The following is a 27,492-nucleotide window of genomic DNA, read 5'->3' as shown; positions in this document are numbered from 1 at the left end:
GGTGAATATCTTGTGAAGCCAATGTGGTGATCTACTACAAGAGATTGTAGGGTAAATTATAGTTGTTCTTCTAGAAGTCTCATCAACCTTGACCATGTTTGACCGTGGAAGCTTTCAAGATCAACGGTCGCGATTTCAAGGCTGGCAAAAGCAGTGGCCTCTCAAGCCCAATGCAGAATGCGCCAGTTCTGGGCCTGTGGATTTTTATTCTTTTATCGCGCCAGTATCATGGCAAAGAGGTTGAAACATGAATTAATAAGAGTTGCCAGTCCAAAGACTTGGAAACAAAGAAGTGGAGTTGCCCCAGTTGAGCTCACTACCTGAAGTAGCCTGAGAGGAGAGAATAAAAAAGCTTGGATTGAGTGTAGCGTGCGCCCATCTTATTTTCTAGTGCCTTGTTTCCTCTTGCCTGATTAAAACCTCTCCCAGGCAACTAGGTGGAGTGCATCTCCCTCAGAAGAACACTAGAAAGGAAGATCACTGTTTCAATTTGGAGCGGCGGCCCCCACGTTATAAATCTTCGTGGTTGTCCAAGGCTTGAATTCAAGCATCAATTTGGGGCTCGACAGTCAAAGGTATAATCTTGTGATTCCCTTTAACTTTGTGGAGAGAAATCTCGCTTGGCAGATGATTAATTGATTGTGGCCATTGAATTTTCCAACCGGCTTCGAACCTTCCCACTTTAAATGATCCCCATTACCCATGCACGGCATTTGCTTGGTTTTTTGTTCTCTTTAGTACAAACAAACGTCCTTTCTCTCTATCAAGAGCATCCTTTTGCTGCCCCATTTGCCCTTTAGCTATTTCAGAGGTGTGTTCCGTCGACCAATTTCTTAAAATACGAATCTTCTTGTGTTTCAAAGCTATGCAAGGCCCAACTTCGCGAGTGGTGAGTGCACCCAGCCCTCAGCCGGATGGGGCGATCAACTCACGCGATAAAAATCTGGACGAGCCAACCAAGTACCAAATCGAAGTGGGCGAGGTACTTAAGTTGGCTTCCGAAGTTTCGATCTTAATCTTGATCGCTTTCGCAGAAGAAAGGATGGCGAAAGGCGCTAGCGTTCCTCGGCCCCGGATTCTTGGTGTGCATCGCCTACATCGATCCCGGAAACTGTAAGCTCTTCGAAAAAATCTTTGTGTCATGTCTCATGCGCGTTTTGTTTTTCCAGTCGAGAGCGATCTACAGTCGGGGGCAGAGTACAAATACGAAGTACCACCCAGACGATTGTTGAGAAGATCGCTGAAGTTTTTCTTGTTCTTGTTTGTGTGGTCAGCTGCTCTGGATCATCCTGGTGGCATCCGTGTCCGCGCTTATCATTCAATCGCTGGCGGCAAACCTGGGAGTTGTCACAGGCAAACATTTGGCGGAACACTGCAGAACAGAGTACCCCAAGGCCGTAAATTATGTGTTATGGCTGCTCGCGGAGGTTTCCGTGATCGCTGCCGACATTCCCGAAGGTATAGCCCCTCGATCGATTGATTGTTCTCGATCAGCGAAAAATTCTAACCATCTCTCCTCGGAAAAACCGATCCAGTCATTGGCACTGCATTCGCGCTCAACATTCTTGTGAAAATCCCCATCTGGATTGGAGTGATTCTCACCGGATTCAGCACCCTGATGCTGCTGGCCCTCCAGACTTACGGGGTAAGGACGATTGATTCTTCTCTTACAGTCGGATCTTTTCCCTTTGCATGGCTCGTGTCTAAGAAAAACGATGCCTTTCCAGGTGAGGAAGCTGGAATTCGTGATCACGGGCCTGGTGATGACAATGACGGTGTGCTTTTTCGCGGAGCTCGGCTACGCAAAGCCGGATTCCAAGGAGCTGCTCAAGGGAATGTTTGTGCCGCAGCTGCGAGGCAACGGCGCCACCGCGCTGGCGATTTCTCTGCTGGGAGCGATGATCATGCCCCACAATCTCTACTTGCACTCGGCCATCGTGCTCACCCGCAAGATCTCGCGCACGCCCAGGGGATTGAAGGAGGCGTGCCGGTTCTGCTTGTTTGAGAGCGGGTTCGCGCTCTTTTTTGCCTTCCTTATCAACGTCTGTGTCATCTCCGTGAGCGGCGCCATTTGCTCCAACCCGGGCATCTCCCAGGAGAACAAGGACAAGTGTGACAATTTGGATCTCAACGAGGCATCCTTCTTGCTCCAGGTGATTGAATTCGTCCATCTCCATCCACAAAACCTCGCTATAATACTCGTTGATCTTTTCAATCCAGAATGTGCTTGGGAGATTCTCCAAGATTCTTTTTGGAATCGCTCTGCTTGCTTCCGGTCAGAGCTCCACGATCACCGGAACCTACGCTGGACAATACGTCATGCAGGTGCGACTTGTTCTTGCCAGGATTTCTTACGTTTCTTCCAATTTAGGGTTTCTTGCACCTCCGGTTCAAGCCATGGATCCGCAACCTCATGACTCGAGCAGTGGCGATCGTCCCGAGTTTGATTGTTGCACTGATTGGAGGATCAAGAGCGGCTGGAAACCTGATCATTGTGTGCTCGGTAAGGAACCTCGTTTTCAAAGCTTTCAAACATTGTTTAACATTTGGATGCCAACTCTATTATGCAGATGATTCTATCGTTTGTCCTGCCGTTTGTCCTCATCCCAATGCTCAAGTTCACGGGAAGTAAAGTGAAAATGGGCCCATATGCAAATTCTTGGATAGTAAGTTACAAAATCCCCACGGAAAATCTTGTCTAATCTCCTCTAATTTTACAGATTACTGTAATCACGTGGGGAATTGGTGGCGGAGTGATGGCCATCAACGTGTGGTACCTGAGCTCCTCGTTCACCAAGTGGCTCATTCACGGCTCCATGGTTATGGGAGGAAAGGTGGTGCTCGGCATTTGCGTTTACGCGACAATCGTATTGTACATGGCCCTGGTGGCGTACCTCACGCTCCGGATCGACAGGGAGAATACGTACTGCGGCGAGGACGACAAGGAGCCCGTGGACACTACCACCGCGCTGGAATTAGGGTTTAAGAGCGTCGAGCAAGCCCAGGCGGAGCAGCAACAGAACCACACTTGCCACGCGCTTCCGCGAGACGATATCATGGAATTGCAATTGCCAAGGAATTCCGCAAGCAGCCGATAAGACTCTCTCGATTTTGGTGTAGCAAACAAGTTTATAAAGAAAGCGCGCTAAAATTTCCTAGGGTTCATTCTTGTCTAGGGTTTATCTCCATGGAGCTCGCGCCTGCGATTCTGGGATCCAATTCCGCGGCACCGCAGGCCCCGCAAGATCGCCAGCTCGCGAAGCAGTCGGAGCTCCTCCAGTCATTCTTCGGCATTCCAAGCATCGACAAGGCCTGGGCGAGTCCATCGCCGCGAGGTAAATTCTTCTCGAAATCTTCAATGCCAAGGATTGGATTGTCATGGAAACTGGCATCGATGCGCAGGGAATGGCTTGGATGTGGTGGTGGCGATGAGCCAGATCGACCTCCCAGGAAATGCGAAGCGGAATTTCATGTCGCATCTCTACCTTCCCGAGGCGGGGCACGGTCTGGATCCGGCTACGAATTGCCACTGGTCGCCATTCCCGATTCAACTGAGCGGGGCTTCTCTCGTAGTACCATCCCCGTCTGGTAGCAAGGTCTTGGTAGTATGTAACACAGAGCCTGCAAGCAAGGATAGTCCTTGCTCGGTGAAGCTACAGATATGGGGACCAATGCAGCTTCTAAAGGAAGTCCACGTCCCAAGTAAGCTCCACGGATCCGTCTACACGGATGGATGGTAAGTTCCTTTCATCTTTTCCTTGCAATCTTAGATTTCCTATTGCTTGACAGGTTTGAAGGTGTTTCATGGAGTCACGACGAGAGATTTATAGCTTATGTTGCCGAGGAACCACCTGTTGATCGTCCAGTATTTGGTCAGGCTATGGGCAAGGATGGACAAAAGCAGGAAGGCGAGGCCGGGACTTGGAAAGGCCAAGGTGACTGGATGGAGGACTGGGGGGAGTGTTACGCTGGGAAACGTCGGCCTTTGATATACGTCGCTGACACCAACAGGTAGATTACGTTCAAGTGCTTGCGATTTGACTGTTGAGTGTTCAGTGGCTCTGTGCAGGCTGTCGAGGGGATTCCGCAAGATTTGAGTGCTGGACAGGTTGTGTGGGCTCCTTCAAGCAGTGAAGGAACTCAGTACTTGGTGTTTGTAGCATGGTCATCTTTCGCCGACAATTTCAAAACTCCTAGAAAGCTGGGTATGAAGTATTGCTACAACAGGCCATGCGCGCTCTATGCTACTGCAGCTCCTATGTTTGGCAGGTCAGAAAGCTCATTTGTACTCTAAACCGCTAAAGGTTTGTGAGTCACAGTCATTCTTTGGATCGAACCCCAGGAGCACCACTGAAGCTGACGGCAACAATCAGTAGTGCATTTTCACCACGTTTCAGGTTCGTAGCTCATTGATATTTGCAGCTTGTGTTATTTCCTTTGTATGTACAGTCCAGATGGAGAATTTCTTGTTTTCTTGTCTGCAAAGGCTGCTGTAGATAGTGGCGCCCACTGTGCTACAAACTCTCTGCATTGCGTAAAATGGTCAGGAGGGGATAGTCTTGGCACTCTTCCACCGGCAAGAGATGTTGTAAGTCACATTGGTCTTTTCGATTGATTGATGAACTTTCTTCTTTAATAGGTACCTGTTATTTCTCGACCCGACGCCAAAGGCTTCCCTGGCCTATACTGCTCGACTTTTCTTTCGCATCCATGGCTATATGACAACCGTACTCTGCTTTTAACGTCAGCGTGGCGAAGTACACAAGTTATAGTCTCTGTGAACCTCGAAAGGTATGCTGGTTTCAATCGATATATTAGCTCATCAGCTTTCGCCATCTGTAGCGGGGAGGTTTTAAGGTTAACGCCTGAGGATTCAATCAGCTCCTGGAGCCTTCTGTCTGTTTTTAAAAATATTCTTCTGGCCGGTACGTGAGACTCACTCTGATGAATGCTGTATTCACCAAGCTTAGTAGTGTGAGCAGTTGCGAGCAATCCAGGGTCTCCTCCGGATTTAAAAATTGCGTACTGCTCTAGTATGGAAAAGATTTCGGACGCTGCTTTTCAGTGGTCCGATATTCCTACACCCGTAGAACACACGGAAGAGGTGGAGTAGTTACTATTTATAAAATGCATAACTAGCTTCTAGATGTACAGGTACAATCTATCTTATCGTCAATCTCGTCGAGGATTTTACAGATCCCTGTTCCCAGTTCAGACGGAAACGAAATTCTTCCACAAGGTTCGCATTACCGTTTTGTCTAGAAGACTCTTACACGCCACTGTGACATGAAGGGGCTAAGGATCCGTTCGAAGCTATTTTTGTTAGTCCAGGAGAAGTTAAAGAAGGCTCAGAACCCCCACCACTTGTTTTAGTTCTTCACGGAGGACCTCATTCTGTATCAGTGACCGGTTTCTCAAGAAATTATGCGTTTCTCGTAGGACTGGGATTCAGTTTACTTCATGTAAACTACAGGTAGGCTTTGAAGTTTTGTTTGCTATAAATCTGAGCGCTATGGCAGGGGATCTTTGGGCTTTGGTGAGGAAGCACTTCAGTGCTTGTTAGGCAACGTTGGTCGGCGGGTATGACTCTCTTGCTATATCTGACACTTGCCAACTTTTTTCTTATCAGGATGTCAACGACGTACTCACGGCACTGGATGTGGTTCTTGCGGAAGGGCTTGCCAAGCCAGACAAAGTCGCCGTTGTGGGTGGTTCGCATGGTGGGTTTTTGACGTCCCATTTAATTGGACAGGTAAGGTTTTCATCTCATTCAATTTCATTTGATTTGAGCTTTTCTTGTTTAGGCGCCAGGTCGATTCGTTACTGGAATAGTACGGAATCCCGTGTGCAACATTTCCTCGATGGTGGGAATAACCGACATACCCGATTGGTGTTATATGGAATCTTATGGAAAAGCTGGTTTGAACTTGTACGATGAAGCACCTTCGGTGAAGCACTTGGGAGCTTTTTATCAAGCGTCTCCAATAGCACACGTTGACAAGGTGACTTTTTGGTATCGATTTTTCCTTACAGTAACCATTGCATAACAGGTTCAAGTACCAACAATGTTTCTACTTGGTGCACAGGATCGGAGAGTGCCAGTGTCAAACGGTCTCCAGGTACACTACAATATGTTCTATGAAATAACGTGCTCATACTTAAACGCTTCAGTATGCACAAGCACTAAGAGCTCGAGGACTGGAAGTTAAGGTTATTGTCTTCCCAGATGACATTCATGCTATCGATCGGTATGATATCGATATTCTTTTAAAGTTTCTATAACATATATTACCTGCAGGCCGCAATCAGATTTCGAGAGTTTTGTCAACATCGGAGCTTGGCTAAAGAGATTCACATAGAGGCTGGCAGCTTTCAGTTCGAAAACTTATAAAAGAACCATGTCTCAACCCAAGCTGCGGCAGCATGGCTTTGTCAGATTCAACCTGATATGCCGCTAGTTCTCTAATTTGAACACTGTCATCGATCACTTATGTGGATTTCCAGTTTAGACCCTATATGTGTAGTGGTGTAATTTCGAGCTAAGACCCATAGTGAAGCAGCAACTGGTGCTTGTCCTGTGGGACAGGGTGTTGTTGGGAAATGCTCTGGGGCTTCGGTGAAAGCAAGAAACCATAATTGTTAATTGCATGCATGCAAGCTTCTCAAGAAAAGACTCACAATGCTTGAGAAACTTGATGAAGAAAGATTGAGTGCAATATGGACAATCAAAGCAATATAGGCTAGAAGAAAAGTTTATCATGATCGCAAACAAGTCAAGAAAAACAAAGCACATTACAAAGTAGGAGATCTTGTATTATGGTATCGTGGCAATGTGGATAAATTTGGAGGAAAACTCGTTCATCAATGGGAAGGACCATTCAAGATTACAAGCATACAAATCCCAAGAATAGCAAAACTTGCAACTTTAGATGATGAAAAATTGCAAGTAGTTAACTTGAACAAATTGAAGATTTACAAGCAACCACAAGTGTTTCACACTATGGTGGAATACTAGAAATTTCAAGAGAAAACGCTCAGAGAAATCGAAGAAAACACATTCAAATGTATGCAAACACTTAGAGAAAATTCACCTCAACAAGAATGTGACCTAACCCTAATCTTGGCAGTTGAGAGAAGAAAAGAGTTACGGGCGACAGTGCATGAGGAAAGAGGGAGCCCACCAGGGGCAAACAGTGGTCAAGGCTGTGGCAATTCTTGGTATGGTGAAAGCGCAGCTGGACTAGATTCACTTTGAGGGCTCCACACTGTCCATGGGAAGAGGAGGAAGCAATTGACCTCTCGGATGATGAGAACAAGGTATGCTTGGTTTTCTAAGTGGGAAACCCAGAGTGGTCTCGAGACGAGACTCTTGACGCATGGCTGCGGAAGTATCAGCTCTATGCATTCTTGATTCTTGTGATGACTACAGCAAGCTCCGATCCACAGGGTATTGAGAGGAAAATTATCGCTTTCAACTATGAGGACTTGAACAATGGAGTCCAGGTCGACTTGGGAAAGTTCCATAGGGAACTCTTACAGGTTTTCAATGCGCTGGAGAGTAAGGAGAAAATTACAACAACACTTTTTCCATACATCGAGGCTTTGTTGGTGAACAATGAAAGGGCATTGGTGCTTGTCCCTCAAGCCCAAGTGGAAACAGTGAAGGAGAAGGTCAACCTTGGTGAAGGAAGTGAGGCATAGGAAATAGAGGAAGAGGAGTAGGATGACCATAAGGAAGTGAAGGAAAAGCAAGTGGAAGTTAAGGATGAACAAGACGAAGCCAAGAAGGAAATTCCAAAGGAATAGGAGGTTGAGGACTGTGAGAACACGTAGGAGGAACCACCCCATGACAAGGAAAAACTGATGGATCATGCACAGGAGATCCCAGCGCCAGAGAAAAATCAAGAGGAAGGGATTACCGATGACAAGCTCCTGGAGACTCTAGTTTGCAGTCTTGAGTCTACGACACAGGACTGCAACCTTGAGCCCGAAACAGTTGTGATAACCGCAACAGCCAAAGACAATGAGAAGGGTTTGGACAAGGCAAGTCAAGAGCTCCCACCAATCAAAGAAGCTGGGGAGATGGAAAACCGTGGAATGCAGGATGGAGTAGAGTGACATCTCCACAATCATCCTCCACACTGCTACACTCCAGAGAAACAAGGACAAGAGGAGCTCAAGCACAGCAACCATAGCAACCAAAAACTCCCACACAAATTCTTGCAGCAGTACCATGACTCCAAGCTAGTGGTATACACTTGTGAAGGCATCGAGAGCTTCTACGAGAAGACGTTCATCAAGCCGATGGAGTAATACCTTTCCAAACTTGAGGACGGTTTCAAGCAGCTGAATGCCGTGATCAAGAGCATTCGCAACCATGGAATTCTGACTCCAAAATCCTATAAGGAATCCTTCAACTTTGTGCAGCAATTTCAGCAGGAAAATGCAAGGCTCAACAAGGAGCTTCTCGTGGCAAAAGAAAGAATCTGCGTGCTCAAAGAAGCAGCCTAGACTTACGAAGAGGAAGAAGAGGAGGAGGAACCACATGAGGGAATGGCTACCTAGGATGCAGCGATGGAGCAGTGACTGCAGGACACAACACGAGACAGTCATGGGAGAGTGGAGAAAGAGGAAAAAGGCAAGCTCAGAATTCAAGCTTAGGAAAACAAACTTGAGAGGTTCAAGGTTAGAAAACTGAAACTGCTGCACAAGGTTGAAGGATTCCTTATAGGATTTTGGAGTTGGAATTCCATGGCTGCGAATACTCTTAATCACGGCGTTCAGCTGCTTGAAACCGTCCTCAAGTTTGGAAAGGCATTGCTCCATCGACTTGATGAATGTCTTCTCGTAGAAGCTCTCAATGCCTTCACGAGTGTACACCACTAGCTTAGAGTTGTGGTACTGCTGCAGGAATTTGTGTGGGAGCTTCTGGTTGGTGTGGTTGCCATGCTCGAGCTCCTCCCATCCTCGTTTCTCTGGAGTGTAGCAGCATGGAGGATGATTGTGGAGGTGTCACTCTACTCCATCCTGCATTCCATGGTTTTCCATCTCCTTAGCTTCTTTGATTGGTGGGAGCTCCTGACTTGCCTTGTCCAAACCCTTCTCGTTGTCTTTAGCCGTTGTGGTTATCACAATCGTTTCAAACTCAAGTTTGTAGTCCTGTGTTGCAGACTCAAGACTGCAAACTTGAGAGGTTCAAGGTTAGGACTATATTCCTAACCTTGACATGAGCAGCAGTGACTATAAAAGTAGGACTTAGAATGTTTTTAAACTTATCCCTAATACAAAATACATTGCAATACATCGTTATTCTTTCTATTTCTTTGGCTCTTCATGGCAATGTCTTACTTACCCACCGCCTTCAAAGGGATCAAAGGTGTGGGACTAGCACCTTCATACTCGTGTTCATGGTCTCGACTTGGATTGGCACAAGTAGGTAAGTGCACTCTTCTTGTAGTGTAGTTTTAGATTTAGGGACTAGATTAGATTTGAAACCTTCTAGGGAGATCTTGTGTGGATGTTTTCCTCCCAATTTAGAAAATCAAGAAGTTTTTAGGGTTCCAAATATATAGTAGGGATAGTGGTTGGAATGCATATCCAACCACCTGAAACATTAGTTTGGCTCATATTGGGATGTGTCGCTCCTTGTTCTGCGTCTGGCTTGGGTCTAAGCCTAAGCTCCATGCTACTCTAGTTGGTGGGGTACCCTTCTCCTCGCGTTAGGCCACTAGTATGCCAAAATCATGCCAGACACCGCCTGACAGCATTTTGCATGCAAGTGTTGGATACGGGGAACTGGTGGTCGTGGGATTATATTGGACCCTCGTGTCATAGTGCAATGGGCTTAGAGTTTGGCTCCAAATTCATGTGTGCTACAATTAATCCTCAACCTTAACACGAATATGGTTTTGAAGCAGTGGCCTCCTTTTTTATTTTGCCCTAAGACTATCATTAAGCTAATGGTCTTGAACTCAAATTTGGTGTAATCTTATAGATTTGGACTTCTTGGGAGGTCACCCACCATTTGGAGTTCTTTCAAGATATATTTAGTCTTAATTTGATTTTTAAATTCTTTATTGTTTCAATCATGATTTCAGGATTCTTTACATAATGACACTTTGAGTTTGTTTCTTATACATGGTCAAATCATGATCTTTCCTATCCTTAGTAGTTCACTACAGCCCCAATCATAAATCAAATAGGTTATAAACACCCTTGGGAGGATTTACTAAAATTTCTAATGCCATAGATTTCTTCCAATATACAATGAAGATGTCAAGACCCCCAACAAGATCAAGACTGGAAAATGCAGAAGACAAAGAGAAAAACTAGTGGAAACGAAGAAAAGGCCTTATACTGGCGTTGATTCAGATTATGGAGAAATGAAACAAGGCTAACCTATATATACTATAGGTTGATGAACTCCACCACTCTTGGATCGAGGACGGCCTAAATATAGCTAAGGTTGAGGAGGTGCCACATCATCATCAAGAATGTGGTTCGAGACTCAGAAATCGTATGGGAAATCAAAGAGTCAGGAACAGAGAAGTGTCTCAAGAGTTAGGAATAGGGAAGTGTCTCGAGAGTCAGGAATATGGTCTGTAGGTCAGGAATCTAGCGAGAGTTAGGAATGTGGCAAGAATTGGGGGATTCCTGACAACACCCCCTCCTTAAGAATGAGAGGAACGAGGACGTGAATGAGAACGAAGAGGAGGATGAGATGGGTGGCAAGGGACAGAAGAGGGAGAATGAAAAGAATGAGGATTGGGACGAAAAGGATAGTGACAGTGGAAGTCCTGAATAAGGTCAAGAGAATGAATTAGGTTGTCCACAGGTTCCCAAGTGCGTTCCTCAAGTCCATAACCCTTCCAGTCTACCAAATAGTAGAGTTTAGACCTTGAGATCTTCGAATCAAGGATGTCCTAAACCTCATACTCAGACCCATCCTCGAGTTGCACTGGTGGAGGCGGAGGAATGACCCGATTTGGAATGGGACTAGGAATATAAAGCTCAAGGAGAGAGGAGTGAAAAATGGGGTGAATTTGATATGAGGAGGGAAGTGCAAAGCGATAAGTGACAAGATTAATGATGGCAATGATAGAGAAAGGACAGAGGCATTTGAAATCGAGTTTGGGACATGGCTTGGTAGTGGAGATATTTCGCCTAAGGAGCCAGACTTTATCCCTGATATTGTAAGGGGGACAATCCTGACGATAGACATTGGCGAATGTTTTGTGAGATTCCTAAGCATGATGGAGGTGGAAGGAGATGGAGTTGTGGATTTCCTGGAGGTTGGAGACAAATGCCTCAGAGTGGGGATTTGAACGAGAGGATTCAGATAGAGAAGGAAGTGAGAGATTGAATTGAGGATTGTGGCCAGAGTTTGCAAAGAAGGGGGAAACTTGAAGGGAGGAATGAATAGAGTTGTTATAAGAGAACTTAGCAAGGGGAAAGATATTGAACCAGTCATTCTGATGATAGTTGATGAAACACCCCATGAATTGTTCCAACGTCTGAATTGTTCACTTAAACTGTCCATCAGTTTGAGGGTGATATGCCAAAGAGAGGTTGGCCTTCACTCCAAGCAACTGCAAGAACCGTTGCTAGAAATGAGAGATGGACTAAGGTCCCCAATTCAAAACCACATCTGCAGGAATCTCATGAAGTCAGAAAATTTCCCTGAATACCAGTTTTGCCATGTCCTCACTCAAAAACTCCTTGGTACACGGTAGGAAGTGCGCCATCTTTGTGAAGTGATCCATCACAACTAAAATGCTGTTAAAGCCTCCAGAACTCGGAAGATCACTCAAGAAATCCATGAAAATGGATTCCCAAGGACCTAAAGGGATCGGGAGGGAATGAAGCAAACCTGAAGGAAGGTGGCGAGGTACCTTATTCCGGGCGCAAGTGTCACAGGAGGTAACAAAAACTTTGATGTAGTCGTCCATGTGGGGCCACCAAAAGTCTCGTACAACCAACTCATAGGTTTTCGCAATGCCAAAGTGACCAGCAGTTGGGCTATCGTGGCATGCCATCAGGACCAACCTTCGAGCATCACCTTTAGGAATGTAAAGCTACTCCCCACAGTACAACAAGCCATCTAAGAACTCGAACTCATCAAATTGCCGGCAGTTAAGAGTCACTAGGTGTCTAGCCTGAAGATGGGGGAAAATGTCGCTAGCGAGGTCGTCAAATTGAAGATTGTTTCTGATTGCATCCATCAAGGAGGAGTCATGAGGGGCCAGGGAAATTGCCATAATGTGAAGCCAATTAGAACTGAGGATAACTTGATCCTGTTGATCGAAGGTAGGATTACCAAGCTTGAGACTAAAGATTCTTGACAGAAGAAGGGTGAGTGTTGTTAGGAATTCCCCAATTCTTGCCACATTCCTAACTCTTGCTAGATTCCTGACCTGCAGACCATATTCCTGACTCTTTGATTTCTCGTACAATTCCTGAGTCTCGAATTACATTCTTGATGATGACGTGGCACCTCCTCGACCTCAGCTATATTTAGGCCGTCCTCAATTCAAGAGTGGTGGAACTTCATCAACCTATAGTATATATAGATTAGCCTTGTTCCATTTCTCCACAATCTAAATCAACGCCAATCTAAGGCCTCTTTTTTGTTTCCACTAGCTTTTCTCTTTGTCTTTTGCATTTTCCAATCTTGATCTTGTTAGGGGTCTTGACAAGTGTATAGTGCTCTTAGAACACAAGTTCTAGAGCCATGATGTTTTTGTTTCATGAGCTTAATCAGGAATAAAAGGTTTCATAGGATGAGCTTAGTCACAAATAAGAGGAAGTAACTTCTCTCATTCAGATTATAGTCATATCAGAAATTATAAAGATCATCTAAGTTGCATCTCCAATAGAAGTATGCATGGGCATTACTCTATTTTCTTTCTCTTTCATTCATTTCTTAACACTACTTTATTACAAGGAAGCCATTATTTACTCTAAACTTTAGAAGCACACATTGCAATGGATGGTAGTAGTGTGAGAAAGTTTCATTTCATAAGTTTCACATTTCAATATATCAATTTAGAACTATTGCTTGCATTGAAACTATTGTTTAAAGAGTTTATTTATCTCTCTCAATTTTCAATCTTTTAAAGCAAAACAAGATGATAATTCTTATTTCTATGCTATTTTTAATTTAAGCCTTCACAACTATTGGCTAGGGCTCTTACAACACCAGGTTGAGATGCTAAAATCACTAATAGCTGTGGGAGGAAGTTTAAAGTGATGTAAAATAAATTTTGTCTCCTATTTGAATAGTATATCTAACCATTTTATAAGTTACACAAAACTTGGATGTGTAATTTCTAATGCAAAAATGCTAGTTCAAAGCTTTTAATGACATTAAAATGATAGTGTCTTATGGATTCAACTAATTAAGTAATCTAAACAATGTTAAAAATGGTGGATTGAAGTAAATGATTTCTTTAGTCAGTTCCTTTAGAATCCTTCCCCTATTATCCCATAAGGATTTATTAAACCATTTAGGGTTTAGGAAATGGTTGTTTTGGGCTTTTACCCCTTAAACTTAATTTCAGACTTGATCTCAGATTCACTTTAGTCTTCAATATTTCACAACACTTACCATATATTAATTTTTCTTTTGTCCCTTTTTAAAGACTTGTTTATCAATTATTTCATATTTATTCTTCAAAATTTTTTTTGGGAGTTCCTCTCCCCCTATTAACTTTTTATGTCAAAGTAATATGTTACACTATTACATTTTTACTTCAGCCACACCAATATGGCTTATCCTTAGCTCCATTTTGGGAGTCAAGAGTTTAGGTATTACAACTCTACCACTCATAGATGAAGTTTAATGTCTTTATTGGATAAATATATAATTTCTGAAATAATCCTATCATGAATTACCATGTTATTTTTTATATAAAGCCAACATTGAAGGCTCATTATACCTTTAACATCTTTTATCGAGCATATAGTTATTATAATAACTATATATACTATACTCTTGGTCATATACTTACTATAACAGTTTATATATCTTATAAACAATCAAATTCAAAAATTTATATTCTATAGTTAAAGTTTTATAAAAATAACTTCATGTAAATATATAAATATATATTTTATTTATAATAGAGACTGAAAAATATTCCAGCCAAGAACATTCAAGTGAATCCATACTTCACCTACTCTGATCCCTTCAAATTTTCCAGATTGTTGTGCTTGGAATTTCTACAGTTAAACTAGATGCAAAACCGAAGGGAAAAAAGCAAAAAAATTACCCCTTCCAAACAGGTGTGGGATCAAGATTTGGAGCTTAGTTTTTCTATATTGTGCTTTGTGACAATGAACTGCTGCTTGGCATCCAATTAAAGATATATAAGCTCCAATCATTTCCAACTCATAAGTTTCACTATTGACTTTCTAGTGATTTGTGTTCTCTCAGTTTTTTTCCTTGTGTATATCATGATGCAAGACCTTTTCTCTTCAATAGCAATTAGTAATGGTAATCAATCCAAGCTTTCCTCCATAAGTTTTTCTCCATTCTAGTGGTAAGCATTGCAAGCAAAGCTAAACAGGAAATTCCATACTAGATATCCACACAGGCTAAAGAACGAATAGCCAGATGGCTTTCTGTTCCACCTCCTCTCGTTGTGGATCATGCAAGCCCCCTACAGCCACACTCAAATATTTTTTTAGCCCATTTTTGGTTATTAGTATTTTGCTTTTATCATTTAATCATTGCACTAAACAACATAAAATCACTACCTCCATCTTTAGGGTATTTTTTATTTCAAAGTAAAAGTTAATTTTGCCAACACTTACTACAATAGACCCTATTCAATTTCCTGACCCTTTTATGGGCTTTTTTTGTTTTTAATACCATTATATTGGGAGATACCAATGAATATTTTACAACCAAGAAATCTGATTTTTTCTAGCCAATTGCAAGCCACTAGATGAACTAGTGTGTCTTTATTTGTTTGCTTATCTTTCAGTTGAATTCTTAATTGTCTTCTATTGACCTTGATTGTCCTTGATTGTCACCAAGTTCTATTTGGTTGTCACCAGGTTATTTTAAATTTGATTTACAGTGACAGCCATTGATAAATGCCTCGGTGACAACCAGGCTTAGGAAGCCCATCCATCATGGCGACCAGGGCATGCCACCGCTCAGATTGGGCTGTGATAGGTCCAATCGCTCTTGTCCGGACTCTTGCCGATGAACATGGTGCGTTGCGTCGTTGCAAAGTTACTAGCATTCAAAGTGTTGCCGGCAATATATTGAAAGCCCTAAGTGGTACAAATATAATTCCTCTTGTCTGCGCTGTGGCCGTCACCATTGACTGGTTGATTTCTGGCAACATCTGTTGCTCACACCATTCAACAGATGGACGCAGCAATGCAAGCTATCAGATGGGCCATGACTGTGACCTCTGTCGCCAAGCCCTCTCAAAACACGAAGCCAGACAGAGCGGACCTCGGCGGATATCGGGTACGCATGAATGAACAGTAAAGCACGAACCAGAGTGCCGTGAATGATTCAGTCACTGCTCTGGATGATCGCTGCGAAGTGTCGATCGAGTCTAGAGAGCAGATAACTAGCATGATGGCCGAAAAACGCTTCTTCCCAATCCCGATGATCTCCGAGAGCAATGGCTGATCGAGCCGCTGAGTAAGCGGCACAAACAGGATGTGCCGTCCTACGCAGAGACAACAAGGAGAAGATGGCCCCTTCTGGGAGCCGGCAACGCGAGCTCCCTTGCGAATCAAACACTTCAGATAAGTTTCTGCCCGTGGGCTACCTACCGCTTTTTCGCTCTGGAACGACGATCGTGGACAACGAATTCAGGCAAAGGCATATGCCTTGGAAAGCAAAGATCAACATTTCTTTGTAGGATCGGGGCGCATTTTGGTAGAAGATAAGAAATGAGGTAGGTAGGGATTAACCGGTTCTGACAATATCCGCGAGGGACCCGAAGTTCTCACAAGCCAGCATCCATTTCTAAGGAAGGAAACTTTACGCACTTTCGACTGTTTTGAAAGCATGGAAGGATAAAAAAGATAATCAATTTGGTCTCTTCAAACAAGGTACTAGGCTATGTACACACTGAATTTACATGTGGAGGTTGAAGACCGGGGTGTTGATAAAGGCCTCGTTGACAACCAGGCTTAGGAAGCCCATCATGGCGAGCCGGCCATTCCACCGCTCGGCTTTGGCTGTGAAAGGTCCAATCGCTCTGCTGTCCGGACTCTCGCCGTTGAACATGGTCACCAATGACGCGTACATGAAGAGCTGCACCATTGCAAAGTAGTAGAACAGTCCGTTGTTCCCGGGTGCGTACAGCAGCTGTGCGACTGTCTCCCCCGTCAACTTCTCAGCGACGAATGCCCAGACGAGACCTAGCATTGCCTGTTCAAGGTGTTCAAGTTGGATTAAGAAATCCAAATTCTAGGAAGCTGAGCATTATAGATACTTACCAGTCGGCCATTGATCGTCTCCGGTCCAGGGCCATCAAATGCCATCAAGCTTCCGAAGTCTCTGGCACCAGTTTCGGGCCTGCGCTCTACCTCGGGTCGCGGGTAGCTCCAGTCGGGACTCTGAGCCTGGGATTGGGGAATCGAGAGTGGGATGTTTTCTGGGCTCTCCGACTTGGTCCCTTCCTGATGCTTCTCCACACTTTCTCGGGTGATCTTCTTCTTGGTCTTTTCCAGCAAGTCGCCAACATTCTGCTGCTGCTGTGATGCTCGGACTACAATGCAGCGTGAGAGCCGGCTGGAATTCGATGTCGAGGCATTGTGACTTCCTCGGAGCCTGGAATCAGAAGAAGGGGTGAGCGAAGACAGTGCCGTAGGCAAAGGGATGCCTCTCGCTGCAACAGTGCTAGCCATTATGAATTCTACAGAAATCAGATAATTGCTCAAGAGTGAATTGGGATGAGCCTGGAAGAATCTAGAGCTTATTGGGGAGCTCTTGCTGTTCTAGCTTGCTATGTTTGAAGCTGTGCTGAGCAATGGTGGTGAATTTATAAGGACTTCAGGCTTAACTGGCAGCTGCTGGGACGTCCAGGTGGCATGATCGTGTCAAGGAGCGAATCTGTAGTGGTGTCTCAAATTTTGCGGTGAAAAATGGGTGGTATGTAATCTTCACATTTCTGGAATCTTCACGTACGCCCCGTGGGTACCACGACCATGGCGATTTCGACGACTGACGGATTGATCGCTAGAAGTATCGCTCCTTTTAAGATTGTGCTTACTCCTACATCTAAAGAACAATTTTCTAGCACCATTTATTATTAACTACGTCAACCGAGCACCAGCCGCGTAAACATTAGCCAGTTTCACGTAAGTGGTGGCTTGGTCAGGCTCAAGCTCCACTAGTTGCTCCGCTGCTAACTCGCCAACTTGAACATCGTCATAAACTATAGAAGCACCCAGCAAAGCTCCCCATGCAGCACAGTCCGGCATGAAAGGTACACTGAGAAGAAGATCCCGAGCTCTATTCAACTGCCCTGCGCGGCCAAAGGCGTCAACAAGACAAGTGTAGTGGTCAGGAACAGGATGAATTCCATGGTCGGAGACCATGGAGAGGAAGTATTCTCGGCCAGTTTCGACCCATCCCATATGGCTGCAGGCATTCAAGACGGTGACGAAGCTCACCTCCTTACACTCCAGGCCATGAAGAATCATCGAGCTAAACAGCTGCAGTGCTTCCCGAGCTCGTCCTCCGGTGGCATAAGCCGAGAGCATGGTGGTCCAGGAAATCAGGCTCGGGACGGGCATGGTGTCAAACATCAACTTGGCTCCATCCAAGCGGCCGTTGTCGGTGTAGCAGCTTATCATACAGCTCCACAGGGCAGCGTTCCGCGGCTCCGGTGAAGCGTCGAAGAGTTTCCGAGCCTCGTCAACCTTTCCTGCTCTAGAGAAAGCCGTGATTATGATGAGCCAGGAGATCCAATCGCGCTTGGACATTGTGTCGAAGATCTCTCGAGCTCGCGCCAAGCTACCTCGCTCCGCGTGTGCCTGGACGAGAGAGTTATACGATGCCAGGTCCCAGGAGGGCATGAGCGAAAACACTTCTTCCAGACGATGGCTTCCATCTCCCGGGTGGAAAGCTAGCATCGAGTTCCAGGTGATGATGTTCCTCTCGGGCATCCAGTGGAAGAGTTCTTTGGCGAGATCTAGGTGCCCGTTTTGGCCGTAAGCCGCTACCAGTGCCGTGAGAGACACCACATTCCACTGGGACATTCTGTGGAGCATTTCTTGGGCTTCGTCGACGTAACCCCTCTGTCCGTACGCGGTGATCATCGCGTTCCAGGAGACAATGCTCCAGCATGGCGTACGGTCAAAGAGTTTCTTGGCCTCGTCAAAATCTCCAAACTGGGCAACCGCCTGGACGATCGCGTTCCAGGCTACGACGTTGTAGCGGTCAAACAGGGACCGCCTCCATTCATGGACACTAGCAAAGAAACCAGAGAAACCAAGAGAGATCCACCTCTGAACCACTAGAACACACAACAGAACACCCCGTGTGCTCACATCCAGCACCCACACTCCTCTCCTTCCATCCTCCCTCTCGAACCAAGAACCCTCGCTCGCCCACTTGCCACGTCAGCACTCGGTTAGGGCTTCACCAAACTGGACACCGTTATCACCAGCGTCACCTTAGCCCGTTACATATGTAGCGGTCTTTCCCCCGTTAAAATTTGTGTGTCCTCACACAAACCAGAATATCAAATCTGTACTATGCTCTACCAGGAAACAAATATTATGCATGCTTTCCTAGATGTAAAGACCCATTTTCTCTTCTTACATTATCATATTTACAGATCAAACCTCAACCTCCATGCTCCAAGCCAAGCCAACATCCACTTACAATACATCATTCACACTCATTTTTATCTCGCCAAGATAATTAGCCACCAGAATCAAAAGCAACTCTCTGCAATCTTTTACATAAACTTGAAAGAATTTTGAGCCACCATAACTTACTGATTTCAAAGCCATTACAGCCTGCCCACCCTGGCCTTATGACAATTTGCTCAATAAATACACCTTTGGGATTTTCTCCCCCTCATTCTTTACACCTGAGTAGCATTTGCTTTAGTACTTGCCATTCCCCCAAAAAAGAAATGCTAGCATGCTCAACACTAGCCACATTAGCCACAATAAGCTTCCTCTCACCCGCACACACGGGGTGTTCAAATAGCTCTCTTGTTTGGCTCACTTGCTATGCCTCAAAAATCAGGCCATTTGCCTCGATTTTCTGCATCACTTTCCAGTAATGCCTTTAGCATTCTCACTGAAAGTCCCCGATGCCACACAAAGCAAGCTCTGTTTACATTGCTCAAATTAGCAACCACTCATGATGCTCAATTTAACAATCGTCAATCTTCCATAGCTGGTCCAAGAATGGATAGCCACACACTGCTCGTGAGAGCATTCAGCAATGTGGATGCCCCTCATCTCCACCAAAACAGGGACCGCCTCCATTCATGGACACTAGCAAAGAAACCAGAGAAACCAAGAGAGATCCACCTCTGAACCACTAGAACACACAACAGAACACCCCGTGTGCTCACATCCAGCACCCACACTCCTCTCCTTCCATCCTCCCTCTCGAACCAAGAACCCTCGCTCGCCCACTTGCCACGTCAGCACTCGGTTAGGGCTTCACCAAACTGGACACCGTTATCACCAGCGTCACCTTAGCCCGTTACAACGTTGTGCTGTGGAAGGCGGTTGAATATCCCCCTCGCCACGTGGAGATTTCCGGCCGCGGTGCTGGCCGCCAGCATCACCGTCCACGTCACTACGTTCCGGCCGGATATTCCATCAAACAGTGCCTTTGCCTCCGCGAGATGCCCGTTCTGGGCATATGCCTCGATCATCGTCGTCCACGTCACCACGTCTCTGTGGTGGGAGTTGTCCTTGGCTATGGCCCTGGATTTCTCGACGATCTTCGCCATGCTCTCGAAGACGATCTTCGCTTGCTCGAATTCTCCGTGCTGGACGCACGCCTGGATCATCGCATTGTAGGTCGCGGTGCTGCGCTCGCTCATCGAATCGAAGATTCTTCGCGCCGCCCGGAGATCGCCGCGCTCGCCATAGCCGGCGAGAAGCGCGTTCCAGGAGACGATGCTAGGCTCTTGGATCAGGTCGAAAATCCTCTGCGCCTCGTCAGGATCTCCCTCGTGGAAATATCCAGCGACGAGCGTGGTGCAAGACACGGCGTTCCACTGCGGCATCGCCGCCAATGCGCGCCTGGCGGCCTCGATCCGCCCGTTGTGGACGAACGCCGCGACGAGAATGCTCCAGGAGAATGTGTTCTTTCCCCACGACGCATCGAAGACTGCCAAGGCGTCCTCGACGCTGCCGCATTTCCCATACATCTGGACGAGGAGATTGGCGAGGTAGATGTCGCAGTGGTGTCCTCTCTCGACGATCCTCTCGTGGACGATCCGGCCCTGGCAGAGGTCGCGCGCATCGCCAAAGTGCCTGAGGAGTCGGCTCCATTCCGATTTGAGGCCATCGAGCTCTGGAAATTTCATAGACCAGGAGGCGGCATCTTTTAGGGTTCTTCATTTTCTCTCGAGCTGTGAGGTAGGTTTTTGGTGTGCGCCAAGAGATCGATCTATGGGGCAGGGTCAATCGGGATTTCCCAGGCAGGGCGGGCCGCCCGGAGATCGCAGGCAGGAGGACAAGAAGGAGAAGAAGTATGAGCCAGCAGCTCCGCCGACTAGGGTTGGGCGGAAGCAGCGCAAGCAGAAGGGCCCCGAGGCAGCGGCACGCCTTCCTTTCGTCACGCCGGCCACCAAATGCAAGCTCCGGCTTCTCAAGCTCGAGAGGGTCAAGGATTACTTGCTCATGGAGGAAGAGTACGTGACGAATCAAGAGCGCTTGAAGCCGCAGGAGGATAAGAATGAGGAGGACAGATCCAAGGTCGATGATCTCCGAGGATCGCCCATGAGCGTGGGGAGCTTGGAGGAGATCATTGATGAGAACCACGCTATTGTTTCGTCGTCGGTCGGGCCAGAGTACTATGTCAACATTCTTTCGTTTGTGGACAAGGACCAGCTTGAGCCCGGGTGTGCGATCCTCATGCACAATAAGGTACTGTTTTCCTGCTTGCTAGCGTTTGTTTCTACTTTGTTTCTCTTCGGCAGGTTCTCTCCGTTGTTGGATTGTTGCAAGACGAAGTCGATCCTATGGTGTCGGTGATGAAAGTCGAAAAAGCTCCGCTAGAGTCTTATGCCGACATCGGGGGCTTGGATGCCCAGGTACAAGAGATCAAGGAAGCCGTCGAGCTGCCACTTACGCATCCGGAGCTGTACGAGGACATTGGAATCAAACCTCCCAAGGGAGTGATACTTTATGGCGAACCTGGAACTGGCAAAACGCTCCTGGCAAAGGTAAATGTGACATCTTTGAAGGTGCTACTTCGTAATTAACTAGCTTTGGTTCTACAGGCTGTTGCAAACTCCACATCTGCAACGTTCTTGCGTGTTGTTGGCAGCGAGCTTATTCAAAAGTATTTGGGAGACGGTCCTAAGCTTGTTAGGGAGCTCTTTCGCGTTGCGGACGATCTTTCTCCGTCCATTGTGTTCATTGACGAGATTGATGCTGTTGGAACGAAAAGGTGATTTCGTTACATGGTTGTTGCAGAAACTAATTGGGAACAACCTTCTCTAGGTATGATGCACACTCTGGTGGAGAGCGCGAAATTCAGCGGACCATGCTTGAGCTGCTGAACCAGCTCGATGGTTTCGATGCTCGGGGTGACGTGAAAGTTATCCTAGCGACGAACCGCATCGAAAGCTTGGACCCTGCGTTGCTTCGACCCGGTAGAATTGACCGGAAAATCGAGTTTCCTTTGCCGGATATCAAAACCCGACGACGCATTTTTCAGGTGACGTCGTGCTTATTTTTTGTGCGCGTTTGTTTTTCCCAACCACTTTGGTTCTTGCAGATCCATACATCGAGAATGACACTCTCTGACGATGTGAACTTTGAAGAGTTTGTGATGACGAAGGATGAATTCTCTGGAGCTGACATCAAGGCAATGTGCACTGAAGCTGGGCTTCTGGCACTAAGAGAACGGCGGATGAAGGTAGTTTCTCAATGCTTTTCACAACTTTCTTGTAACGATTTTCTTCTTCTCCAGGTAACTCAAGCTGATTTCAAGAAGGCGAAAGAGAAGGTCATGTACAAGAAGAAAGAAGGCGTCCCGGAGGGCCTGTACATGTAAATAGCCATCCCAGCTTTGCAGGAGCGCACAAGAAGAGAAAAGAGTCACGCCGGGCAGTAGACAGCCGCCTGCAAAAGCATAGGTATTTTACTCTCTCGCGCGCAGCACCGGCCTGGCTAGACTTTTCTTTTGAGCTTTCTTTATTTTCCCCTTGTTATAAGGCTTTCTCACTCGCACTTTGAAAGGCTAAAGCACGGTTTGAAAGCTCTGGTCCTGTGTAGGAGAGGAACGAGTCTCGCAACTCGAGACCACGGGGTCTACTGCTGCTATGCCGAGCTCCTCGATCGCATTAAAGTAAGTGTTTCCTTTTGGTGCTGTTCCAATCTTTCGGCCGCTAGAAATCAGGAAAGATGGCTTTCACTTGACAGCCATTAAGTTCGAAGACTCACTGCCGAGTCGAAGAACTGGATCGAGAGAAAACAAGCGGAAAGAACGGTGGAAAAAACTTTCCCGTACATGACATGATCGTGGCGGCATCTAGGCCGTTACATCCTGTACGGTCGGATGTGTGTCAATACCTTCCTGGTACTGTATGTACGCATCACGGGCATATTCTGGTTCAGGGCCTATATTATTGCGGATGGGTTGATTGGCTCGCGTTGTTCTTCATTGAATTTATCCCAGAGCGAGCAAGGAAAGAGGGCGGGCGGTGTGACGTAAAAGCATATAGCTGGTGGATGGATGCTGCTCGGGATTGAATTGTTCTCCTCGCTTTTCTCCTCTCCTGGCATTGATTTCCATCAAGAATCCGCACGGAAAGAGCAGGGCATTTTTTCTTTTCCCTTCCCTTTCGCTGGAGATCTCTCACCTCCTTGAATCACTCCCAGGTTTCGGTCCATCGTAGAGGATTTAATTGAATCGAATCGTGTCGCTGCTGCAATCCAGTCGCTCGCGCGAATCCGTGCGCCGATGCCCTGCGCCGGCATTTGTTGCGAGACTCTCTCGCCTTAAAGAGGGAAGACCACACAAATAGGGGAGAAGGAGGAAGCGATGGGGAATTTGATGTCTTGCGTTTTAATCTGTGGAGCGATGGAGGTCGTCCAGGTGGTGAACACGAATGGCAGAGTAGAGCGGCTAATCCGCCCGATTCGAGCGGCGGAGCTCATCTGGGCGCAGGAGAAGTACAGAGCGGGGGCGCTGGCAGCAGGTCTAAACTCCATTCCCAATCCATCCCTCTCCACTCTTCCTTCTTCGTCCTCGTCCTCGTCTCCTCCTCGCTCATCGTCAACAGAGGAGGACAAGCTCAAGCTTGCCAAATGCCTCAGCGCCGAGGATTCCAATCCCAAATTCCTGCTGCTGCCGCTGGATCCCTCCGCCGCCACCACCAGGAGCTCCAGCGCCGAGGTGGGGTGCCGTGCCTACAAGTTCCAGTGCCACTCGCAGGAGAATGTGAGCGTCGCCGCCGCCGCCCATCACGAGGTCAAGAGCTCCAAGCAGCAGCGGAGCCGTTCCAAGAGTGACGCTCCAGCTCCGCCACCCCCGCCCAAACCAGCGGCGGAGCAATCCACTCGCGGCGCCGCCAATCACCCGCCATTCCGGGTGAAGAAGGAAGGCGGGGTGACGACGCTGGTGGTTTCCAAGCGCTACTTGGAGCAGCTCTTGGTGGAGAAGGAGATGAAAGCGGCGGACGCGGTGGCGGCGGCGGATATTCTCCAAGATCACAACTATCTTCCGCGTAAGGTTGGTGGCGGCGGTGGCGCCGCCAAACACTCGCGGAGATCTAGCAGGTCTTCTTCTTCTTGTGGTTCTTCCTCCGGCTCGTCTTCCGGAAGATCGGGCATTTGGAGGCCTGCGCTGGAGAGCATCTCCGAGAGTCACAATGCGCATGGTGGTGGTGGAGATCAGATTGGTTCTGGTAGCCATAGCCATAGCCACCACCACCACCACCAGCAGAGACAAAGCGTTGCGAGGAATTGATCGCGTTCTTTTGGAACGATCGAGCCGACAGTTTTTAGCGATGGGCGATGGGCTGCTTGCTCCGAATCGATCGATAATCGGACGTCGTGAACATATGGCAACAAAAAGTTCGGTTCCTTTTTTTTTTTCCCTTCTCTCTCTCTCTTCTCTAAAATCAACTCTTTTGTAAATATCAAAGCTTATGCCTAGAGAATTTGGAGCCAGAGCTTATGATCTATAATATTTAGTATCTGTTCTTGTCTATTTCTCGCGTTCCTCTCGAGATCATTTTTTGTGTTCTTTTGGGGCTCTGCTCCGAAACCATGTATTGCGTTGGAGAAATCAATCCAAAGTTATTGTCCATGTCTTGGCATTTGACAAACTGCGTTTTGTATGATTTACAGTACTTCGCATGGAGGGAATTTTCTTGAGCTTTTCATCATGAAAACTTGGATGTTCCATCTCAACTCCAATATTATTCCCCCCCCAAAAAAAATCTAGAGAATAGCTATTTTATTCCCCAGAAAGATGAGCAAAATAAAAGGTGGTGGACCCGAACTTCCCTTTAAAGCTCAATCGCTCGCATGGACAGTGACAAATCGAATTTACTCTCAGTCCCCACACCCGACTGACGGCTAGTTTGGAGCCCAAGCCAATTGGCCTTTGGGTCGAGAGATTGTGATGGATCAACCAAGGAACTTACGGGATGAGATCAACACGCAAGAGAGAGCTTGTAAACTACATGTTGTCAAACGAACAAAACTCAGACCATGTGCTATATCATCAATTCCTGGTGAGCCATGAATTCTAATGCTATCTATACATTGCATGAAGAACAATACTCTAGAATTCATTACTATTTTCATGGCCTTGTTAGTCAAGATTCGTTGCTGGTCGTCCGGGGAGTTAAAATTGAGCGTACCGAGGAGTCAAAACAAAGAAGCCATGGGTACTCACTCAATCATTGACTTGCCCAGCCTAAAATGATTATAAAAACTATCATGAGTTCGTATGCATTGAAAATTCTACAAAAAGCCTTGCATTGCATCGTTTGGTGGATTGTCGACGTTGGCAAAGGCTTTAACCTCCAAATGTGGTGTCTCTGTGGCTAGAGATATTTTCTTCTCTCTAGCAAATAGCAAAGCAACTTTTAGGTCAGAACAGGGGCCCTGCTTTTAGGGCTCTGTCTCTTTATTTTGGGGCCTACATTTTTAGGGTTATTGTCCGATGGAGGATGCGCAGAGGATTTTGCTCGAGGCGCTGGAGCTGGCTGGGATCGTGATGCCGCGGGGAGTGGCGTCTGTGCACGACATTGGCCCTGCTGCTCTCATTTCGATGTGCTCGCAGGCGCTGCGGATCATCGGCGGCGACGGATACAGGGAGGAGGTCTACATGCCTGGATCTGTCCCACAATCGGTTTCGGTACGATTTAGAGTGTGTATGCAGCTGGCTGAGGGAGTGACGCAGCTCGGTTACCGCGAGAATCTTAACTTCCATCAGGTAAGCACATCGTTTTCAGTTTGTTTTGCTTGGACGTAGCACAATTCATGAGATCTCGTTCTTCTTTCCTTCGTGTTAGACAACATCAGAAGATAGAATTGCATGGCTGGTTTTTTCTTTTTCTTTGCAAGAAGTTGATTTCACTTTCGGCAGGAGCTGGTCGCAGTTCCTTTACCCAAACGAAACTGATGTGCACCGCCTCCTCCGGTTTCTACTCGAAAAGATTTCCAAAACAACGCCAAGCTCGAGTCATGGTCGAACAAATCGTAGACGGAAGAGTATGACGTCGAGAAAAGAAACTGGCACTTCTAACATTGATGCTGTGGTTAGACAAGCCTTGCTGGGGTGGTCTGACACAGAAGAGAAAGTTCTTCCTTATCGTACGTTGGACAGCGGCTCGGATGATGACGCTGAGAATGTTTCGTCGACTTTCAGTTCAGAAGATCCAGGGGGAGATGGTCGTACAGGCAAAGAGTATGGCGGCCAGCCCCGAATCATCGCCGGAGGAAAGTTTTTGGACATCACCCCAGACAAGGAGAAGCTCTATATCGAACTGCTGAGCGAGTTGAAAGAAACTCAAGCAAAGGTAGCCAAACGAGCTTTGTGCTGTAACTGCTTTTAAGCTTGTGCCTTACCGCTCTGGTAGATTGCAAAATACGAGAAAGATAACTCCGAAGACTACGTATCGGTTACCGAGGAAGAGAAGAAAGCTCGGCTCGCTGAGGATGATTTACTGGTTTTGCAACAGGCTGTTAAGCTGATAAAAAACTGCTCAAGTCCGCACTCGGCTCTGGAGAAGCTCGAGTCTGATATAGAGACGAGCCAGAAATCTTTTGATCTTGCACAAAAGGATTGGTACGTGCTTAATATTTTGTTAAGCCATTTCAGATTTTGTTTTCCATTCAGGGAAACGGCGAAGGAGCATTACGAGAAAGAAATAAGTGATTCTCAACGCTCGCTGGAAATATTGTCAAATCAATCGACGACGATTCTGGAGGAGAAAATGTTGAAAGAGATAGAGGATATCTCCTTAAAGGTCGCCGCAAGGTACCACCGTTTTCTTATTGTAGCCGTGTAAGCAAAAACTCAACGACAGGAAAGAAGAGCAGGCATCGTTGACGACAAGGCTGGCTAATTGTCCCAAGCAGGCGCCGAAAGGCAGCTACGTCCGTCGCATCACAGAGCTAGTGAAGAACAGCAAAAAGCAAGAGACGGATGTGACAAAGATCATTCACGAGACACGCATTCTTCAGAGAGATTACAATGCGACACAAGAGCGGCTTGGGAGAATCCACCTCCTGGTTGACGAGCTCATCTTCAGGTGCGCTAAAGTCTCTGTAATGCTAGTGTTTTTCGTAAACTCATGTATGACTTCGTCCAGGGACGCCAAGATTGAGCCGCAGTGCAGGCTGGCTTACAGGATCCTGACCGGCATGCACGAGAGCTTTGGTGGCCTTGTGGAGAAAGTCCTTGAGATGGACAAGTTGGACCGGGAAATAGCGGACCTCGAAGCAAAGCTGGAAGGGTGTGAGCAGGAAATCGCGGACATTGACAAAGTAAAGGACGATCTCAACGCAATTGTATCCGAGAACAACCTCCTGGAAACGAAGAGGAGAGGACAGTGAAAGCCAATCTTCCGGTATGTAGAGTTTTACGCAATGCGGGAGACGCCTGTCCGGCCGTGAAGACGCACTTCCGTGGTGTCGTCTCATTTAAAGAGCCGGACGCCATGATCAAAGGTATGATCTTTTAAGATGCATCAATGGATCGAGCTCCTTTCACTCACTTCTAGATTAAAAAAAAAGGATTCGAAGTCATCGGTGGTGTCATTCTCGCAATTTTCAACACGCAAGAGGCTG

The 27,492-nt window shown here is 46.6% G+C and overlaps 7 protein-coding genes across 7 annotated transcripts; 5 read left to right on the top strand and 2 right to left on the bottom strand.

Moving 5' to 3' along the window:
• The first annotated feature begins 288 nt into the window (after positions 1-288).
• Positions 289-3,154, top strand: LOC9633711 (metal transporter Nramp6). The gene is made up of 11 exons (XM_024671315.1): positions 289-575; positions 864-982; positions 1,035-1,113; positions 1,170-1,210; positions 1,275-1,458; positions 1,536-1,645; positions 1,728-2,153; positions 2,221-2,325; positions 2,372-2,503; positions 2,571-2,666; positions 2,721-3,154. Exons 2-11 carry the CDS (start codon positions 866-868, stop codon positions 3,096-3,098), a joined length of 1,668 nt encoding a protein of 555 aa, XP_024527083.1. The 5' UTR covers positions 289-575; positions 864-865; the 3' UTR covers positions 3,099-3,154.
• Positions 3,152-6,643, top strand: LOC9652399 (acylamino-acid-releasing enzyme 1). The gene is made up of 17 exons (XM_002966587.2): positions 3,152-3,335; positions 3,403-3,736; positions 3,790-4,011; positions 4,057-4,269; positions 4,320-4,397; positions 4,450-4,588; positions 4,640-4,791; positions 4,843-4,925; positions 4,983-5,104; positions 5,155-5,239; positions 5,293-5,473; positions 5,520-5,580; positions 5,630-5,752; positions 5,805-6,002; positions 6,051-6,119; positions 6,172-6,248; positions 6,299-6,643. The coding sequence occupies exons 1-17, from the start codon at positions 3,188-3,190 to the stop codon at positions 6,357-6,359; spliced, it is 2,346 nt and encodes a 781-aa protein (XP_002966633.1). The 5' UTR covers positions 3,152-3,187; the 3' UTR covers positions 6,360-6,643.
• A 9,411-nt stretch (positions 6,644-16,054) lies between these two features.
• On the bottom strand, positions 16,055-16,919 carry LOC9652398 (early light-induced protein 1, chloroplastic). The gene is made up of 2 exons (XM_024671405.1): positions 16,471-16,919; positions 16,055-16,402 (listed from the first exon to the last, which is right to left on the bottom strand). Exons 1-2 carry the CDS (start codon positions 16,879-16,881, stop codon positions 16,106-16,108), a joined length of 708 nt encoding a protein of 235 aa, XP_024527173.1. The 5' UTR covers positions 16,882-16,919; the 3' UTR covers positions 16,055-16,105.
• Positions 16,920-17,289: 370 nt separating this feature from the next.
• Positions 17,290-19,106, bottom strand: LOC9633710 (pentatricopeptide repeat-containing protein At4g02750). The gene is made up of 2 exons (XM_002966229.2): positions 19,077-19,106; positions 17,290-18,591 (listed from the first exon to the last, which is right to left on the bottom strand). The coding sequence occupies exons 1-2, from the start codon at positions 19,104-19,106 to the stop codon at positions 17,290-17,292; spliced, it is 1,332 nt and encodes a 443-aa protein (XP_002966275.2).
• A 1,452-nt stretch (positions 19,107-20,558) lies between these two features.
• On the top strand, positions 20,559-22,444 carry LOC9633709 (26S proteasome regulatory subunit 4 homolog A). The gene is made up of 6 exons (XM_002966586.2): positions 20,559-21,102; positions 21,156-21,401; positions 21,459-21,628; positions 21,682-21,898; positions 21,959-22,099; positions 22,154-22,444. Exons 1-6 carry the CDS (start codon positions 20,626-20,628, stop codon positions 22,235-22,237), a joined length of 1,335 nt encoding a protein of 444 aa, XP_002966632.1. The 5' UTR covers positions 20,559-20,625; the 3' UTR covers positions 22,238-22,444.
• On the top strand, positions 22,269-24,500 carry LOC112345136. Its single transcript, XM_024671288.1, has 2 exons — positions 22,269-22,319; positions 22,459-24,500. The coding sequence occupies exon 2, from the start codon at positions 23,228-23,230 to the stop codon at positions 24,152-24,154; it is 927 nt and encodes a 308-aa protein (XP_024527056.1). The 5' UTR covers positions 22,269-22,319; positions 22,459-23,227; the 3' UTR covers positions 24,155-24,500.
• An 849-nt stretch (positions 24,501-25,349) lies between these two features.
• Positions 25,350-27,418, top strand: LOC112345135 (coiled-coil domain-containing protein 22 homolog). The gene is made up of 6 exons (XM_024671286.1): positions 25,350-25,633; positions 25,800-26,219; positions 26,280-26,488; positions 26,540-26,680; positions 26,730-26,954; positions 27,015-27,418. Exons 1-6 carry the CDS (start codon positions 25,361-25,363, stop codon positions 27,256-27,258), a joined length of 1,512 nt encoding a protein of 503 aa, XP_024527054.1. The 5' UTR covers positions 25,350-25,360; the 3' UTR covers positions 27,259-27,418.
• Positions 27,419-27,492: the final 74 nt, after the last annotated feature.

Source organism: Selaginella moellendorffii, unplaced genomic scaffold (genome assembly GCF_000143415.4).
Source record: "Selaginella moellendorffii unplaced genomic scaffold, v1.0 SELMOscaffold_7, whole genome shotgun sequence".
NCBI classification, from domain to species: domain Eukaryota; kingdom Viridiplantae; phylum Streptophyta; class Lycopodiopsida; order Selaginellales; family Selaginellaceae; genus Selaginella; species Selaginella moellendorffii.
The sequence above is the reverse complement of the archived record's forward strand: the minus strand, read 5'-3'. Positions and strand labels throughout refer to the sequence as shown.

Excerpts from the sequence above, each read along its gene's own strand:
- LOC9633710 (XM_002966229.2), bottom strand. The coding sequence starts at position 19,106 with ATGGCAAGTACTAAAGCAAATGCTACTCAG. Across the intron at positions 18,592-19,076 it reads CTAAAGCAAATGCTACTCAG|TGGGCGAGCGAGGGTTCTTG; the intron begins GTGTAAAGAATG and ends TGACGTGGCAAG.
- LOC9633711 (XM_024671315.1), top strand. The coding sequence starts at position 866 with ATGCAAGGCCCAACTTCGCGAGTGGTGAGTGCACCCAGCCCTCAGCCG. Across the intron at positions 1,459-1,535 it reads CGCTGCCGACATTCCCGAAG|TCATTGGCACTGCATTCGCG; the intron begins GTATAGCCCCTC and ends AAACCGATCCAG. Across the intron at positions 2,326-2,371 it reads CTGGACAATACGTCATGCAG|GGTTTCTTGCACCTCCGGTT; the intron begins GTGCGACTTGTT and ends CTTCCAATTTAG.
- LOC112345136 (XM_024671288.1), top strand. The coding sequence starts at position 23,228 with ATGGGGAATTTGATGTCTTGCGTTTTAATCTGTGGAGCGATGGAGGTC.
- LOC112345135 (XM_024671286.1), top strand. The coding sequence starts at position 25,361 with ATGGAGGATGCGCAGAGGATTTTGCTCGAGGCGCTGGAGCTGGCTGGG. Across the intron at positions 26,489-26,539 it reads GATCTTGCACAAAAGGATTG|GGAAACGGCGAAGGAGCATT; the intron begins GTACGTGCTTAA and ends TTTTCCATTCAG. Across the intron at positions 26,955-27,014 it reads GTTGACGAGCTCATCTTCAG|GGACGCCAAGATTGAGCCGC; the intron begins GTGCGCTAAAGT and ends GACTTCGTCCAG.
- LOC9652398 (XM_024671405.1), bottom strand. The coding sequence starts at position 16,881 with ATGGCTAGCACTGTTGCAGCGAGAGGCATCCCTTTGCCTACGGCACTG. Across the intron at positions 16,403-16,470 it reads AGACGATCAATGGCCGACTG|GCAATGCTAGGTCTCGTCTG; the intron begins GTAAGTATCTAT and ends CACCTTGAACAG.
- LOC9652399 (XM_002966587.2), top strand. The coding sequence starts at position 3,188 with ATGGAGCTCGCGCCTGCGATTCTGGGATCCAATTCCGCGGCACCGCAG. Across the intron at positions 3,336-3,402 it reads GGCGAGTCCATCGCCGCGAG|GGAATGGCTTGGATGTGGTG; the intron begins GTAAATTCTTCT and ends ATCGATGCGCAG. Across the intron at positions 4,926-4,982 it reads TAAAAATATTCTTCTGGCCG|TTGCGAGCAATCCAGGGTCT; the intron begins GTACGTGAGACT and ends TAGTGTGAGCAG.
- LOC9633709 (XM_002966586.2), top strand. The coding sequence starts at position 20,626 with ATGGGGCAGGGTCAATCGGGATTTCCCAGGCAGGGCGGGCCGCCCGGA. Across the intron at positions 21,899-21,958 it reads CCCGACGACGCATTTTTCAG|ATCCATACATCGAGAATGAC; the intron begins GTGACGTCGTGC and ends TGGTTCTTGCAG. Across the intron at positions 22,100-22,153 it reads TAAGAGAACGGCGGATGAAG|GTAACTCAAGCTGATTTCAA; the intron begins GTAGTTTCTCAA and ends CTTCTTCTCCAG.